Here is a 17,713-nt window from a genome sequence, read left to right as displayed (position 1 = left end):
AAATTTAAGTTTTTAAATGTGTAATACTGACTTTGGATAAAAAGGAGTCATGTCATGCAATAATGAAATGTCTCCCTCCACCTTTTTGGTTCTTAGCAGTCCTTTGCTCATTTCCCTTTTAATTTGTTAATTTTTGTAAACAGAATAAATTTCTAGGAGCTCTTATATATGAGGTGAATTAGCCTCAATGGTTAATCCCTATTAATGGTTTCTTATGTAAACTTCCAGAGTCTCTACAGACACACTCACACACACAATACATTTAATTCCCCCCTTTTTTGTGCATAAAAGTAGCATGCTGTAATATGGTCTACACCTTGCATTTTTCACTTAATGTAGCTTGGTGATGTTTTCATATCCATAATATTTTTAAAGCTCCTTATTTTTTGTTGACCAGATAGTGCCATCATCTGTGTAATGAATTATCTGTTGATGGTGCCATTATTTGTGTAATCAGGTTCCTGTTTCTGGATGTTTCCAGTCTTTGCTAAAGTAAATACTTTGTACACACATTATTTCACACTATAGTTTTGTCACTTGCACAATGTTACAGTAATAGAATCAAAACGGTATTTTAGCTTTCTGACAATGTTTGACTTTTTTCACTCAGCATAATATTCATGAGACCCATATGAGTAATGTTGCATGTATCAAGAGTTCATTCTTTTTTATGGCTGAGCAGCATCCATGGTATGGATGAACCATACGTATTTATTACACCATTCATTGAAGGCTGTTTCAAGTTTTGGTTCTTACAAATAAAGCTGCAATGGACATCCACGTGAAGGCTTTTGCGTGGACATACATTTTAACATCTTTAGGAGTACGAATGCTGGGTCTTATGTAAAGGGTATGTTTAACTGTAAAAGAAACTATATATAATAGAAACTATATATAGCCCTGACCAGGTAGGTCAGTTGGTTAGAACATCATCCTGATATGCCAAGGTTGCCAGTTTGATCCCCAGTCAGGGCACATACAAAAATCAATCAATAAATGCATAAATAAGTGGAACAATAAATTGATGTTTCTTTCTCTCTCTCAAATCAACAAATAAAAATTAAAAAGAAACTATATATGAAACTATATATGTTCTGTCTCCTCAGCACCCCAAAATCCTGTTATGACTCCCACATTCTTTCTTTACTTCTTCTCCCCAAAGTAACCACTTTTCTGATTCTAGCACCATAGATGAGTTGTGCTTTTTCTTGAACTTTATTTAAACCCAGTCATACAGTCTGATTACTTTTTTCTGGTGCCTTTGACCTAGTATTGTGTTTGTGAAATTCATTCCAGTTGCTCTGCTTAGTGGCATTCCATCTCTTTTTACTGCTGTATGGTATGACCTTGGTAAGGTATTTTGAGTTGAGCTCTTTACAAAGCCAGAGCTTTCCAAAGGCTGTAACAACTTGTACTGCTGCCACCACCAATGGAGTTTCACCAATAGCTCCCTTCAATCTCAGTGGAATTAACATTTCTTTGACTTTCTTAAGTCAAGGGCTTCCCTGAGATTTGTATAACCTCTTTTGGGGACTGTCGTTTGGGGATGGTAGTGGGTGAGCTCTACTTAAATACCTTCAGGGGTGGAGGTGGAGAAGGGTGAGATCTTGAAATTCAGAGCTGGTTTCAAATGAATGAGAGAAGCAGGAGGAGTTTACAGTGCCGATGTGCTTCTTGATGTTAAGCTCCAATCCACCTCCTCAACATTTTTGCCTGTGTGTCCCTGTTTCCCCCACAAGGCCACAAAGAGTGGTCTCTCATTTAAGAGCATAGTGTTTTCAAGCCCTTCCATGCTATGGCATGAATCAGCACTCTGTTCTTCTTTTTAAAAAATTCTCATTTGAGGACATGTTCATTGATTTTTAGAGAGAAGGGAAGGGAGAGAGAGAGAGACAAACATTGATATGAGAGAGAAACATTGATTGGCTGCCTCCTACATGTGTCCTGACTGGGGATAAAATCCACAACCTTTTGGTGTACAAGATGGCGCTCCAGCTGAGCCACACCAGCCATGGTTGTTCTTTCTTTAAAATTGCCAAATAATATTCCATTGTTTGGATAAGAGTTAACTTTGAAGAAATGAAAAGAATCATGTTAAAGAAAGATATGAACAAAATATTAGTACAGAGGTGAAGGTCACATGCAGAGGTAATTAGATCCTCTCATGGTTGCCACTTACTCTTCCTTCAGATAGATCTCTGCTCAAATATTACTTCCCTGACCACCCATGAGGGAAGGGGGCTTCCTTTTGGGGTGATGAAAATGCTCTGGGACTAAACATAGGGGGTGGTTGCACAACATTGTAAATGAGCTAAATGCCACTGAATTATACCCTTGGAAGTCATTACAATGGCACACATGTTCTGTGCATTTTACCACACTAAAAAACAACTTTCCCCCATGATTCTTTAACCCCTCGCAATGCCTTCTTTTTATCCATTACACTTAGCACTACCAAAAATAATATCATGTGATAAAAATCATGTTGTGTTATTTATTTGTTTACTGACAGTCTTCCCACCAGAATGTAAGTGCTGTGAGATCAGGGGCTTTGTCAATCACACTATTTCCAGGACTGAGAACAGTGTTTGCGATTTGGTAGGGGCTTGATGAATTCTTTTATTGTAATGAATGAGTGAGCACGTCTATCAAAAATGAAAATGCACTTGGCTTTGACAGCAGTTCTGCTCTCGGGGAAATGTTTATCTTTGTGTGCATAGAGGCAAAGTCAAAATGCTGGTCAAGGTATCGAGAGACAGCATGTGGAATGCATGTTGGTGGTGCATTGAGATGACATTTGGTGGTTCCTATAGGAACATTTAAAATTTGTATTGCATGTTTTAATCTGTATGCTTATTTCCTATTTATGGGAAGTGATACTATCATAATAAGTAACTGTTTCATTTTTAAATAACTTGACTGATATATAATTTACATACCATAAAATTCACCCTTTGAAAGTATACAACTTAATGGTCTTTGGTATATTCAAAGAGTTGTGCAACCATCCCCAATATTCAATTTTAGAACTTGTTTATCACCCTAAAAGGAAACCCCATACCTATTAAGCAGTCACTCTCCTCTTCTTCCTCCCTCTTGCTCCTCCAACCACTAATACAATTTTTGTCTCTATGATTTGCCTGTACTGGACATTTCATGTAAATGGAATCATATAATACATGGCTTTTTCCACTCAGCATTATGTTTTCCATACTACATCCCGTATTGACTTTCATTTCTTCTTAATGCCAAATAATATTGCATAGTTTGGATAATGGTTTTCTTTTAAATAAAAATAGAATTGCTTTAAAGAAAAATATCAATGAAATAATAATATAAGGATATGTAGATATAGATGAAGAAGGTAGCATGCAAAAGGCCAAAGTCTGGGAAACTATAATATACAAATCCCATTTGGATTCATGCACAGTCCATGAGAACAACCAGGAGTGTGTCTTCTGGGTGTGCAAACATTCTTTGATCCTATGGTTTGGATGGGTAGATCATTCATTCAGTCTTCCCACCAATGCTGGTTTCACCCTCTTCTACGGAGTAGGAAAATGTTGGGTGTGGACAAGAAATGCTCAATATCTGTTCCCTGTTCACTTCCAATCCTCCCTTCTCATCCTGTCCAAAGGAATAGCTGTGTTGCCTTAAAGAGGTAAATCCATCCATGATGAGCAGAGTGGTTGAATGATACTTCATTTTGATGCAATAGTGTTCTAACCCCAAGCACTAGGGGAAAAACATCCAACTTCTCAGGTTAAATATAATGTCAAAATTTAACATGATCTCACTTACAAGTGAAATCCAAAACAAAGCACAAAACAAAGCAAAAGCAAAACAAAACCAAAACCAAACTGAATTCAAAGAGGTCAGATTTGTGGTTATGTGAGGTGGGGTGTTGGGGGGGAGGGAATTGGAGGAAGGTGGTCAAGAGGTACAAGCTTTCAATTATAAGATAAGGAAGTACTAGGGATGTACTGTACAGCACAGTGACCATAGTGAAAAGCATCGTTGGGGATATTTGAAAGTTTCTAAGACAGTAGATCCTAAGAATTCTCATCACAATGAAAAAAAAATCAATTTTTTTTGGTATGCATATGAGATGGTGAATGTAAACTAACCTTATTGTAGTAATCATTTCACAATATATGTAAGTCAAATTATTATACTATACACCTTAAATTCATACAATGCTGTACATTAAATATATTTCAACAAAGCTGGAAAAAATGTTGAAATGCTAAAAAGAATTAACACTGATTTGCCAATCTTTTATTATGCTTGAGAAATTACATTGTATTCTAACAGCAACAGATTAAACCTGACAAGTTCACTTACAGATCAGACACTGTAGGTCTCCTTCTCCTATTTTAAAGTCAATGAGGATTACACCTATACTGATCAGAGCTGAGTCAGGGAAACAAAGACGATCCCAGTTATTAGATTTGTTTGTTTTAAATAGACTCTTTATTTTGGAATACTGTTAGATTTACAGAAAGTTGCAAAAATAATACAGAGAGTTCCTGTTCTATTCCCGTGATGTTCTTACTTAACCAGGGTACCTTTGTTAAAACTCTTATTGATGCAATGCTACTTAGCTAAACTCTAGACTTCAGAGTTCACCAATTTGAAACTGGAAAAGCCAGCATTTGTGCTGCCTGTCACTACCAGACCCAATGAGCAGAGACAGGGATCAGATCTTTATGGGCGTTTTATGCAGATGGCCAGGGATCTGAGAAGATGGCAGGTTTGTACCCAAAATACAAAATGGAATTTAAGACAGTCTATGTCTGTCATAGACTGTCTTAAATTCCATTATAAACTGACCCTTTTTATGAGAAGAAAAGTATAGGTAAGGGGTTTGGAATTCAGGGAAAAAGTCAATCAGATAAAAGCTGCAGCATTCTTCTGTGTTCTGGGCTGTGGACTGTCTCACCCTGGAGTACAGTGCCTCACATACCATCTTGATTGCTCGCAGTGCTCCTGAGGCACAAAGGTGGAACTGTTTATGGTTTCCTGCTGTCAAGGTGGGTCACACCTTCAGTCCTGGAACAATAGCACTTTACATACATTGATTACTAAGCTTACTAGCTATTACCTGAAACTAAAATTTCCAACTCTTAAGTCTCTCATCAAATTTACCCACAAATGTTCTTTTTCTGTTCCAGGATCCAATGCAGGATATCACATGTTGCATTTAGTAATATATATGTATTTTTTGTCTCCTCTTATCTCTGACAGTTCCTCTTTCCTGTCTTTGTTTATCATGACCTTGACAGTTTTAAAGAGTGCTGGTTCCATATTAGAGTGTCCCCTAATTTAGGTTTGTTTGATATTTCTTCTTTGTTATGAGATTATGGAATCTTGGGAAGAAATCACCCCATGCATTTATTTTTTAAAAACTAAATTTTAGACTTTAGGTTTTACCAGTTTTTCTGTTATTGCCTTCTTTCTGTTCTAGCCTCCAACCTCAGGTATGTACCCCTGCCCACGCCCCCCACCCTCTGGTCACCTTTATTTCAGGATAATTTCTTCCACACTTTCCTTCTTTTCATGCACTTGACAGTCTTGTGGAGTGCTGGCCAGCCACCATTAGCTGTCAACCAGACTGGGTTTGTCTGATATTTATCTCATGATGATTTAAAAAATTAATAATGTCATATATCAAAAACCAATGAATTATATGCTATAAATGGATAAACTGCATTGTATATAAATTTTATCTCAATAAAGCTTTAAAAATACCGGTTTGGAAAGGACACTTCAAAGGTGGATCATCTATATCATATTTAATGACCTCACACTTAATTGCATTATATCAGGGGACACACGAAATGCATGTGACATATCTGGTGATGTTGACCTCCTTCACCTGGTTAATGCATAGAGTATTGTTTTTTGGTATGTTGCATTGGTAACTTAAAAAAACTGTGATAAAATATGTACAACATAAAATTTACCATGTTAAAAATTTTGAAGTGTACAATTCAGTGGAATGAATGATATTTACCATGTGTACCAAGATCACCATCTATTTCTAAGACATTTTCATCTATGAGGGTGACAGGGTAGAGATGAGAATGTGGGGGCTGAGGCCAAGTTAAGACTTTTTTTCCTTATCTAAGGATCAGTGAAAGATTTTAAGATGTGCATCAGGTCAGACTTTCATTTTATCACTTAAAAAAATCCTGCTCCAAGGATATGCTTATTGATTTTAGAGAGTGACAAAGGGAGAGAGGGAGAGAGAGAGGGAGAGAGAGAAACATTGATGTGAGAGAGAAAAAAAGATTGGCTGCATCCTGTACCAGCAAACTTCTGGTGCACAGGATGATGCTCCAACCAACTAAGCCACCTGTCTAGGCCCACACTTTTATTTTATTTTATTTTTATTGTTTAATATATTTTATTGATTATACTGTTATAGTTGCCCCAGTTTGCCCCCTTTTGCCCCCCTCCACCTGGTACCCCCACTCCCTCCAGCAGTCCTCTCCCTTCGTTCATGTCCATAGGTCATACATAGCTTCTCATAGTAGTTCTTTGGCTTCTTTATTTCTTACACTGTTCTAACACCCTCCTGTCTATTTTGTACCCACCATTTATGCTTTGTATTCCTTGAACCTTTTCTCCGTTCTCCCCCTCCCAACTGATAACCTTCCAATGGCCTCCATATCTATGATTCTTTTCCTGTTCTGCTTGCTTGCTTAGTTTTTTAGGTTCAGTAGTTGATAGTTGTGCATTTGTTGCCATTTTAATGTTCACAGTTTTGATTTTCTTTTTCTTATATAGTTTTCTTTAGCATTTTATATAATAATGGCTTGGTGATGATGAACTCCTTCAATTTTACCTTATTTGGGAAGTACTTTATCTGCCCTTCAATTCTAAATGATAGCTTTGCTGGATAGAGTACTCTAGGATGTAGATCCTTGCTTTTTACCACTTTGAATAATTCTTGCCAGTCCCTTTTAGCCTGTAAAGTATCTTGTGAGAAATCAGCCAACAGTCTTATGTGGACTCCTTTGTAGGTAACTCTTTGCTTTCCTCTTGCTGCTTTTAATATTCTCTCTTTATCTTTAATCTTTGGCATTTTGATTATGATGTGTCTTGGTGTGGTCGTCTTTGGGTACAACTTGTTCAGGACTCTCTGTTGTGCTTCCTGGACTTGTATGTCTATTTCCTTCACCAAATTAGAGAAGTTTTCTTTCATGATTTTTTTCAAATAAGTTTTCAATTTCTTGCTCTTCCTCTTCCTCTTCTGGCACCCCTATGATTTAGATGTTGGTATGTTTGGAGATGTCCCAGAGGCTCCTTATTCTACTCTCTTTTTAAAAAATTCTTTTTCTTCTTGCTGTTATGATTGAATGCTTTTTTCTCCCTATGGTTCAAATAATTAATTTGAATCTCAGCTTTGTTCCCTCCACTGTTGGTTTCCTATGGATTTTTCTTTATTTGACTTAATGTAGCCTTTATTTCTGCCTGGGTGTTTTTTACATTGTTGCAGCATCCAATTCTTTCTTTCATTCTTTTTTTTTTTAAGATTTTATTTATTTATTTTTAGAGAGAGGGGAAAGGAGAGAGAAAGAGAGGGAGAGAAAGACCAGTGTGTGGTTGTCTGTGACACATTCCCAACTGTGGACCTGGCCCCAAACCCAGACATGTGCCCTGACTGGGAATTAAACCAGTGACCCCTTGGTTCCAAGGCTGGCACTCAGTCCACTGAGCCACACCAGCCAGAGCTCAATGATTTCTTTGAGCATCCTGATAACCAGTGTTTTGAACTCTTCATCTGATTAGTTGCTTATCTCTGTTTAATTTAGTTTTCCTGGAGTTTTGTTCTGTTCTCTCTTTTGGGCCATGTTTCTTTGTCTTCTCAATTTGGCAGCCTCCCTGTGTTTGTTTCTGTGTATTAGGTAGAGCTGCTTTGACTCTTTGTCTTAGTAGTGTGGCCTGTTATAGAAAAGTGTACTTGTAAATTGTGTGGGGCGGAGCCTTAGGTCGGTTGCCAGGGTGGGGCAACCTGTTTCACCACTTTGTGGTTCTGTGTGGGGGAGAGTTCACAGAGTGGACAATGACTCTGCTTGGCCTCTGGAAACAGCCTCTGGAGACTGCCTGAGAGGAAGCTGTCTCCCTGGCACTTGCCCCTCTGCCAGTCACTCCACTTTCTCCCCTTCTCCCTGTATGCCACTTGTGCCCTTCCAGCTATTGCCTTGGTGCTGAATCCCAGAGGGGGTGGATCTGCATGAGTTCTATGTCTATTGTGGGCCCTGCAAGAGAAGTCCCTTGAGAATCCTGCAGTTTCTTCTACCATCCCAACCCCCACTGGTTTTTGCAGCCAGAAGTTATGGGGGCTTATCTTCCTGATGCTGGAACCCTGGACTAGGTGATCTGGTCTGGGGCTGGGGTTGTTAGTTTCTGAAGTATCTCTCCCAATTTTTATCCACCACACTTGAATGTGGGACTAGCACGTTCCACCACTTCTCTGCACCTTTCTGTGCCTCTCTGTGCCTCTGCATCTCTGCCCTTCCTACCTGTCTGGATGAATGCGACTTCTTTAAATCCTTGGTTGTTGGACTTCCATACAGCTTAGTTTTTTGACAAATCATGGGTGGAATTTGTTTTGTAGTTTAGTTGTAATTTTTGCTGTAGTTTTATGTAGAGGCAAAGCATGTTTATCTACATCTCCATCTTGGCCAGAAGACCTCAAATTTTCCTTTTATTTATTTAATATTTTAAAATTTTAAAAAGATTTTATTTGTTTATTTTTAAAGAGAGGGGAAGGGAGGGAGAGAAACATCCATGTGTGGTCGTCTCCTACACTCACCCCACCGGGGACCTGGCCCTCAACCCAGGCATATACCCTGACTGGAAATCGAGCCAGTGACCTCTTGGTTTGAAAGCCAGCGCTCAATTCACTGAGGTACACCAGCCAGGGCCAGGTTTTCATTTCAAAATAATGCCTGCTGTAGTTGGAGAATGACTTGGAGAACAGATGCTATGAAGTGAACACAGTGTGAACTGCAGGGCCCCCATTCCTGGGCCTCTCCAAGGCCTCAGGAGAGACCTGGCAATGTGCTCATGGTGCTGTACCAATTCTATGCTGGTCTTTTTGTATTTTTCTTTCTCTTTTTTTTAAAGTATATTTTATTGATTATGCTATTACAGTTGTTCCATTTTTTCTCCCCTTTATTCCCCTCCACCCTGTACCACCCCTCCCTCCAGTATTCCCCTCACCCCCCAGTTGATGTCCATGATTTGTACATATAAGTTCTTTGGCTTCTCCATTTCCTATACTACTCTTAACGTCCCCCTGTCTATTTTGTACGTACCAATTATGCTTCTTGTTCCCTGTACCTGTTCCCTGATGCTCTCCCTGCCCGCTCCATGCTTATAACCCTCCATGCGATTTCCATTTCTGTGATTCTGTTCCTGTTCTAGTTGTTTGTTTAGTTTTTTTTTTTTTGGTTCAGTTGTTGACAGTTGTGAGTGTATTTTCTTAAGGAAGTACTTCTGCATCAATCATACTGGTTCTGGATCTGCCCCTGATACTTAAAAATGAATTTTCAGGATAAAATTTTAAATCCTTACTAAATGATTAAGAGAAGCCCTTACTAAGGAGTCTTGAAGAATTTAGTCATGGATTTCAGCACTGTGTTGCCTGTTGAATTGGAGATGGCTCTTGGTGGTGAGATACTCTGGCTGACTTAAACAAAATGAACATTTGTTGGCAAAATATTAGGGCAGGAGTTGGTACATTTTTCTGTAAAAGGCGAGATAGTAACTATTTTCAGCTTTCCGGGCCATGTGTTGTCTGTTGTAGAATGTAAGAAGCCATTGACAATATGTAAATAAATGAGTATGTGGGCCAATAAAGCTTTATTTATGAAAACAGGCTGAGGCTGTGTTGGGTGAGTGGGTCATAATATGCTGAATCCTGCATTTGGAGACTCTAAAATTGATGGGTGTTGGAAGCACAGGTTTGTACATGGGTGGGTCTACAGTGCTCAGTATATGCATCACCCCAGATCTACTTGGTCCTGTGTGCTCACCCCTCCTTGGCCACTTGCTCTTCTGTTCCTATAGATAAAGTCCCGACTGCTGTTATGGTTATTACTGCACCATAGGTGAGGAGCCCTGGGTCTATTCCTTAAGAACTTGGTGACTCTAGACAAGCGGCTCCCTCATGATTGGGTTCAATGGGATCAGGGATGATGTACCTGTGACCTATGCTTCCTGGGGTGCTGTGAGGAGAAAGACTTTGAAGCTACACCCCAGTTAAATAGGAAAGAAAGTGTCATTGATTAGTTATGTCTGCAATGGGCACCTGGATAGAGAGAGGTGATCCTGAAACTAGTTGATCTCCCAGGTCCCTTATGGTTCTGAAAAGCAACAGTTCTGTATCCAGGTATCTCCTTGGGAATATTCTGGGGATGGGATGACCTTATAAAATATAGTTATTTGGAATGCAAGTGTGACCTGTAACTTTACAAATTCCTAACCTATCTGCTTTTATGAGAGAGAGAGGATGAGGTCCTGATTCTCTGTTCATGATAGGCACACCTGGGAGGCAGCTGGGCATTGGGAGAAAGAAACCAAATCCTATTTCACATTAGCCTCATGGTTTACATTTACAGCAAAAATTCCAACACATACTTTTAGTTTGACAACTGTTTATTGAAAGCACATTATGATAATCAAAGTTTGTTCCCTGCCCTCAAGAAATTGTAATTGTCAGTGTCTCATCCTAGGTAAGAGAGTAGAACCAACTATCAGGAATGACTTTCTGGAATAAGTATGGATGGGAGGTAGCAGAAAGAAGATGAAGTGAGAGAGAGGGCATGCCAGTTTGTGGAAATGGTGATAGCAAAGGCTTAGAGGGAGGGATGAGTAAGAGGACATTAGTCTTGTTGGAAGAGCATATTCATGATGAGGGAGGTGAGGGATGAATTGAGCTGATTGCTGGCTGGAGGTGGAATTATGAAAGTGTGAGAAATCAGGATGTGGATCTTGGCCTTGTTCTCTAAATGATGGGGTGCCATTGTGTCTTCTTGGGTATTCCAGGAAGTTCAAGAATTGTAGATGGTATGGAGGCAGAGGAGGGGTGAGATGGTCAAGTGATGAGGCAATGAAGGAAGCTGGTGCAAAGGTGCAAACATGTGAGGGTGGGACCTGCACCTAGGGAGTGACATGTTGGGGAAGAGAAGACAGATATGAGAACTGTTTCAAAGTCAGGCTGGGCTGGACATGGTGGCATAGGAAGGTTGCAAGAAGAAGGGTGTTAAAGAAAACTGCAGATGTCTGAATCTGGGGTTTAAGGTTGAGGGTGACAGGAAACAGTTGGAGGATGGACCAGGAGGAAGAGCCTCATCTTTAATCATGTGTTTTCAGTGATGGCAGATATGGCTATGGGTTGTTTCCATGTGAAAGGTCCAGGCTGCAGATACAGAGACATGCATCTCAGACTTGGAAGGCAGTGGGTTTAATCTGGCTTCCAACCCAGTGCTGGAATTCCATGGAAGTAACCTTGAATGCTGGTTATCAAGGACTTCTTTCTTTTTTAAAAATTATTTCATTGTTCAATTACAGTTGTCTGCATTTCCACTCCAGCACTCTTCCCCAACTCTACAAGGATTTCTAGAAGTCTTCTAGGGAGTGCCAATCTCCAAGGTAGGAGGGCTTTTTATCAGGTAGTCGCTCTAATTAGAAAAGTGTTCTGATGGATCAAGGCACTGGGAAGGGGGCTGGAATGGAAGCTAAACCTTGATCTTGCCCTTGACTTACTGTGTGGCATTTGACAAGCCATATAACCTCTCCGAGCCTCTATCATGTTGTCTACAAAACAACAGGGTGACACTAGGGTATCTGCCATAGTTCCAACATGCTCTGATTCAGAGTGGTGAAAGTTGAAACTGTAGAATGGTGGAGGAATAGGTGGAGTTTCTGGAGAGAGGGCAGAGTCCAGGGCCTGGTGGTGGTGGTGGGGGCAGTGTTGATTAGGAGGGAGAGATCCCGAAGAAGAGGTGGCATCTCCATTAGCCAGAGAGAACCCATGAACTAGGAGATGAACAGTGTCAAGGCACCATCTTGCTAGCCAAGGAAGAAGGGTCTTAGAGAGAGGATGATTCTTACCTTACTGAATTTTTAGGAATTAGGAAGGAATCTCTGGGAGATAGGAATGGTTGTGGGTTCAGGAAGACATTATAAGTCTGGGTGTGATTTAGGAGCCAGCAAAGGTTTGATAGAGATGGGAGGTGGTGAGTGGTTTATTAGTGAAAAATCTTGAGCTTTATCTAGTTACATTTGTATGGGTATGATGCATAAAAGATAGAAGAGGGTTTCTGATAAGCATAGGAGCAGAAAGTGGGATAAGTGATTACCTCCTTAGTTTGCATTAGTAGAGGTAAAGAGTCCAGCCTGAGGGAGGTGATGTTATTGCTACCATCATGCCTTGTGCTCAGTTTTAGCTGGATTGCTTTATGCAGGACAGGGATATCTGGAAGGAGGGCTGTATAAGATGTGTGATGAAAGAAGGACTGAGTACCATTCAGCTTTGGGGAGAGAAGATTTTGAGGGAGTAGGGAGAGCAGCCTTTAAACATCTGAGGGGCAGAGAGAGCGCCTGAAAGGAAGCCCCTCTCTGCCCTTTCTACTTCTACTGCAGATAGAGCCGTTTCCGAAGGGTGCTTTCAACTTGGGGGTTCACTTTCCTCGCTCTCCCTTCCTGAACCAGCTCTGCTTCAGCCATCCGCCGGGTTACCTGCAGCAACAGGTGTGGTCAGCTCGGGGCTTGGCCCCTGGGGAAATTGGTGTAATGGGCTTATGGGGGGGGGAGTTTAGAGAAGAAAGCAGGTGAGTATCCCTATCCTCAGATGGGTGACCTTTATTATGTCATCCTCATGCCATCATCTCTATGGAATCCTTGGTGACATTCTTGTTAGGAGTTTTTTCTAATCCACCATAAAAGCATACAGAAAGTTTTGTTTTATTTACAGAAATTTATCTCTATTTTATCTAAATTATCTCACATATTGTGGGCTTTGGAGTTCCCTGGAAAGGGAAAGTCATCGCTAGGAGATGGGTTCCTAGCGTTGGACCCTGGGTTGGATTTTGGTCTGGGAGCAGGGAAGGGGGAAATGCAGAAAGTCTGAAAGAGACTCAGCTAGCTCTGCTTGCTCCCTGCTCTGTCTGGGTGGGGGTTCCAGGTGCCTCGTCCCAGCTCACCTCTGTCAGAAGCTCCAGGATGGGTCCTTTCCTATTTGTGAACACATCAACCAGTGTCTGGATGAAGTAAGAGCCTTCTTCGTCATGTCTGTAGGAAATGTACCCTGGGGATTGCAGAGAAATGGGCTCAGGGGAGCTCCAATGGAGGTGGGAAGGAGGGGGTGTGTGGGGTGCAAGAGGGCCTGGAAGAGGGTGGGTCCTGGAGGAACATCTCAGGGATTAGAAGCTGTGGGTAAGGGGAGTGAACAGAGGCCACCCTGGTTCAGCTGGGAGCTCATACCCTCCACTGTGGAGTAGATGTGAAGGGTGTCTGTATATGTTGGGATGGTTTGGAGACTGTCTTTTGTGATCATCTCAATATTGTCTCCACCTACTGTTTCACCGGGGTCTCTTCGTTCTGAAACACCAAGAAGAGATAAAGTTGAAGTCAGAGAGAAAGCTGGGGAAAGGAGGAGGTCATAAGACAGAGTAGCAACCTAAGACTCAGCTGGGGTTCTAGCTTTGGGATAGGGCTGGAGCAGGACCACAGCTCTGTGTTCTTGGCTGTGCCCACCTCCTCGACAGGCCTGCATGATGTACACCTTAGGCTTGGCTCGCAGGGCCTGGCAATTCTTGTTATTCAGAACCTCAAAGAGATCCTCCAGCTCGACCATCTGCTCATCCATCCCTTTGAGGTAACCTTCTCGCCCATGTGCCATGAGCACCACGAAAGCACAGCTGACAAAGTCTTTTCGGGCATCAATGGCCTGCTGGAATTTTTCCATTTCTTCCTGGAATTGCTAGAGCAAGAGGAATAGCCAGACTCAGGTGCATCCCTGGAGCCCATCTTCTGGTCCAGCCCTTCCTCTGTTAGCCTGAGTAGCTGCACCATACCTGGGCAGTGGGGTCTCTCTTTATGGTACTCTCAAATCCCAGCTGCTGGAACATGCGTTCCAGGGCGACTAGGTCTTCTTCTGAACCTTCACGGGCTTTGGTGACACACAGTGTCAGGGCTAGGCGGGCGCCAGACATGTCATATTCCTCCTGGACCAGGAGATGACAAAAATCATCAAAGGGGTAGGGAGGTCAAGGAGAAGAAGGAGATGTGGTCCAAAGAGGCCTGGGCTTAGGGTTTCTGAGTAAAACATTGGATACCTAGTTATACTCAAGTTTCAGGTGAATAAATAACATTTTTAGTATAAGTATGTCCCAAAGATTGCATGGGATATATTTCTGCTATAAGGTTATTTTTTTTTTATTGATGTGAAATTCTAATTTGACTGGGGAGCCTTTATTTTTTATTAAACATATTGAGGTAACATTTGTTAATAACATGATAAAATTTCAGGTGTACAGCATTATAATTCTGTATCTGTGTACTATATTGTGTGCTCACTACCACAAATCTAGTTTCCTTCCAGGGGTCCAGCTCTGTTTTAGTCCTGTATGAACTTGGGCAAGTCACTCCTATCTGAGCCTCAGTTTCCAAATATAGGCAGTAAGTGTGTGTGTACAAAATTTTGAAGGTCCCCTCCAGCCATGGCTGATGTGGCTCAGTGGACTGAGTGCTGGCCTGTGAACCAAAGGGTTACAGGTTTGATTCCAGTCAGGGAACGTGCCTGGGTTTTGGGCCAGGTCCCCAGTAGGGGACACATGAGAGACAACCACACATTGATGTTTCTCTTCCTGTCTTTCTCCCTCTCTTCTGTTCTCTCTAAAAAATAAATAAATACAATCTTTGAAGGTCCCCTTCAGTTGTTATACTTGGTGGCTTTGTCTTTCCAACCTTCCCATGAGTATTCTAAGTATGACTTTCTCACTTGCAGAGGTCCTAGAATTTCTGAAGCTAATGCTGAGATCCCACCTTATCCCATCTGAGGAAGAAGGATGTTTGGGTCAAAATTTCTTTTCAGAAGAGAAGCAGGATACTTTGAAAGAGATAGAGTTGGGCTCCTTACCCTGGACTCAGGTTCTATCTGAGTCTTTTTTCTCCATTTGAATGATCAAAGTGCCTTCTAGCTCTGAATTCAGGTCATATTTTTTTAATCCCCTCCTCTGTCTCTGAAACTTTAAGCTCTTCACTTTCCCTCCCCTCAGAGGCTCCCACTCCTCAGATGCTCCTTCCTGTCAGAGGCTCCCACCCCTCTCCCCCAACCTGCACCCAGCCCACCTCCTCCAAAGGCTGAGGGTTGCTCATGGCTCCTCTGATTCTGAGTCCGGTTCTCCACAGCCTTGGCTGACCCTGAGGGTTCAAGAGAAGAGAGATTGAAGCTCTTCTGTCTCGGAGTACAGACTAGCTTGTACATGTGGATTTTTGAGACTGAATGGGACCTCAGTGGTGAGAATTTGTTGCATGGTCAAAGCTGAGCAACAGATGACAGTCCATGAAGTATGTCCTCTCTTGTGTGACACTCCAGTGATGTTTTCCACTTCTGGATTCTCCAGAACTCTTGCTAGGCCCATCCCCACAGGGCCACCCATCTGGAAACTTCCCTCTCCCTTTCCCACTCGCCAGCCTGTGACAGACTGAACTCATTACTGGACTGATGAGCAGGGTGAGCAGCCCCAGGTATTCCTCTTTGCCACCCAGGAGCTGACTGGTTGAAGAATCATCAACAAAGAGATGCTTCAGGGTTGGGTTTAAAATGAGAAGATCATCCAAGTGGAGAATACTATTTTGAAACACTCCTCCTTCTGCTTTGAGCCTGAACCTTTAAGCTCTGTACCTAATTTTCCCACCTTGTTGCCTTTTCTTACACTTCTTTACCAGTCAGGACCTCTCTCTGCCAATTTGGGTGGCATCATGTCTTCTATGCCTTTCCCCACCACCTACTGATCTCTCTATTTATCTATCCACTCATCAATCCATCCACTGATTCATCCATCAATTGATCCATCCATCCATCCTTCCATCCATTCATCCATCTACTTATCCAACCAATCACCCATATATCTATCTCTCCAGCAAATACCTTCTGAGTGTCTGTTATGAGCTATATGCTGAGAATAGCTATATAAGACAGACATGCTCCTGGCCCTCAGGTAGCTCTAGTGTATGACAGAAATGAACATGAAATCTCTTTTACTCTTTCTGTCTTACACATATACACAAACACGTGCATGTGCACACACACACACACATGCTAGAGCCAGTGCTGGAAGGAAAGGGAAGCCAAATACTGTGAGGGAGAGAAAGTAGGCAGATAGAAGGAAAAGGATTTGGGAGCCAGATGAACCAGAACCAAGTCCTGCCTTGGCTTCTTCCCAGCTGTGGGACCTTAAGCATCTCATTCTCCTCTCTGAGACTCAACTTTCCCATCTGCAAGAGGTTTGAAAGAGCACTAGATGCTTTACAGCCACAGCAAGCAAGTTAGGTTTAATGATCCCTGTTAGGCCCCCTGGAAGTTGCCTCTCCCTTCCTCAGATTCCCACAGCTCTGCCTGTTTAGACTTGCATTACAGCAGTGCTTTTGATTCTTATTCTTGTGGCTGAGCTGGAAGCTCAGTTCTTTAGAACTAAAAGACTGAATCCTTTATCTCTGTCTCTGTCAGAGTCACCAGTGTGCAAATGGGTACAGAGGAGGTGTTGGTGAGAATTCATTGAGCAAACAAGTAAACAAACAAAAGAAAGGATGGGTGTAAAACTGGCCAGAATATGCATTCATGCAGTGAGAGGGGGAGAGAGAGAGAGAGAGAGAGAGAGAGAGAGAGAGAGAGAGAGAGAGAGAGAGAGAGAGAGCGGGAGACAGCGAGCAGCATGTGTCAAATCACTTACTCTCTGTAGAATTAGCTGCTCCTTAAAGCCAGGCTGACTTCCAACTCTCCTAGCTGCCAGCAGAGCTGGGCACCAAAGAGGAGTCTGGCCCACAGGATGACCTCGGAGAAGTGGCTGACAGTGCAGAATCTTGCCAGGTTTTCCCCTAGGGTCCTGTATGAACTGGGCAGCACAGCTGTCTGGGCCTTTATTGCCCCTAAATCTCCAGTCACTCAAGAAACCTCATGACAGGAGGACACACCCTTGATGAAGAAATGAAGCCAAACACCCACAGAATGGGTGATGGCAAAGCTTAGCCAACACCCCCTGGCTGAGGAGGCTGAAGCAGAGCATCCCCACCAGCTAGAGCTTTTGCACCAGCTCCCCACAAAGCATCCCCAGGCCCAGCTGGGCTGGCCATCATCAATCCATCATTCCATCATTACACCCACCTCCATCTCTTCCATGTTCAACTGTGCAGATAATGCCAACTTCACTTGTTTATTATCTCATTGAGTATTCAACATCCCCAAGAGATCAGCATTGTTTGCTCTCATTTTTCAGAAAAGAAAACCGAGACTCATAGAGGTAAAATGACTGTCCAAGGTCACTCAACCAGCAATTGGCACAGTTGGCTTTCAGACCCAGGAGGGCTAAGCCCCAGAGAGCCCTGTCCGGCTGCCTCAACTGATGCTTCACAGCTGATTCAGCTCCTCTTCTCTTCCTGAAGACTTTCCTCCTCTAGTCTTTGTCAGTCTTTA

At 42.1% G+C, this 17,713-nt stretch overlaps 1 protein-coding gene across 1 annotated transcript; it reads right to left on the bottom strand.

Moving 5' to 3' along the window:
- Window positions 1-10,736: 10,736 nt before the first annotated feature.
- Window positions 10,737-17,111, bottom strand: CASP14 (caspase 14). Its single transcript, XM_045853333.1, has 7 exons — window positions 16,974-17,111; window positions 15,370-15,441; window positions 14,094-14,243; window positions 13,774-13,999; window positions 13,501-13,617; window positions 13,221-13,324; window positions 10,737-12,756 (listed from the first exon to the last, which is right to left on the bottom strand). The coding sequence occupies exons 2-7, from the start codon at window positions 15,394-15,396 to the stop codon at window positions 12,652-12,654; spliced, it is 729 nt and encodes a 242-aa protein (XP_045709289.1). The 5' UTR covers window positions 15,397-15,441; window positions 16,974-17,111; the 3' UTR covers window positions 10,737-12,651.
- Window positions 17,112-17,713: the final 602 nt, after the last annotated feature.

Source organism: Phyllostomus hastatus, unplaced genomic scaffold (genome assembly GCF_019186645.2).
Source record: "Phyllostomus hastatus isolate PE091 unplaced genomic scaffold, TTU_PhHast_1.1 phas_contig_98, whole genome shotgun sequence".
Classification (NCBI taxonomy): domain Eukaryota; kingdom Metazoa; phylum Chordata; class Mammalia; order Chiroptera; family Phyllostomidae; genus Phyllostomus; species Phyllostomus hastatus.
This window is presented reverse-complemented; position numbering and strand designations above follow the sequence as displayed.

Coding starts and splice junctions, on each gene's coding strand:
- CASP14 (XM_045853333.1), bottom strand. CDS start 15,396: ATGAGCAACCCTCAGCCTTTGGAGGAG. Junction 13,325..13,500: donor CATCTACTCCACAGTGGAGG/GTATGAGCTCCC, acceptor TGCAATCCCCAG/GGTACATTTCCTACAGACAT. Junction 12,757..13,220: donor TCCTGGAGCTTCTGACAGAG/GTGAGCTGGGAC, acceptor CTGTTGCTGCAG/GTAACCCGGCGGATGGCTGA.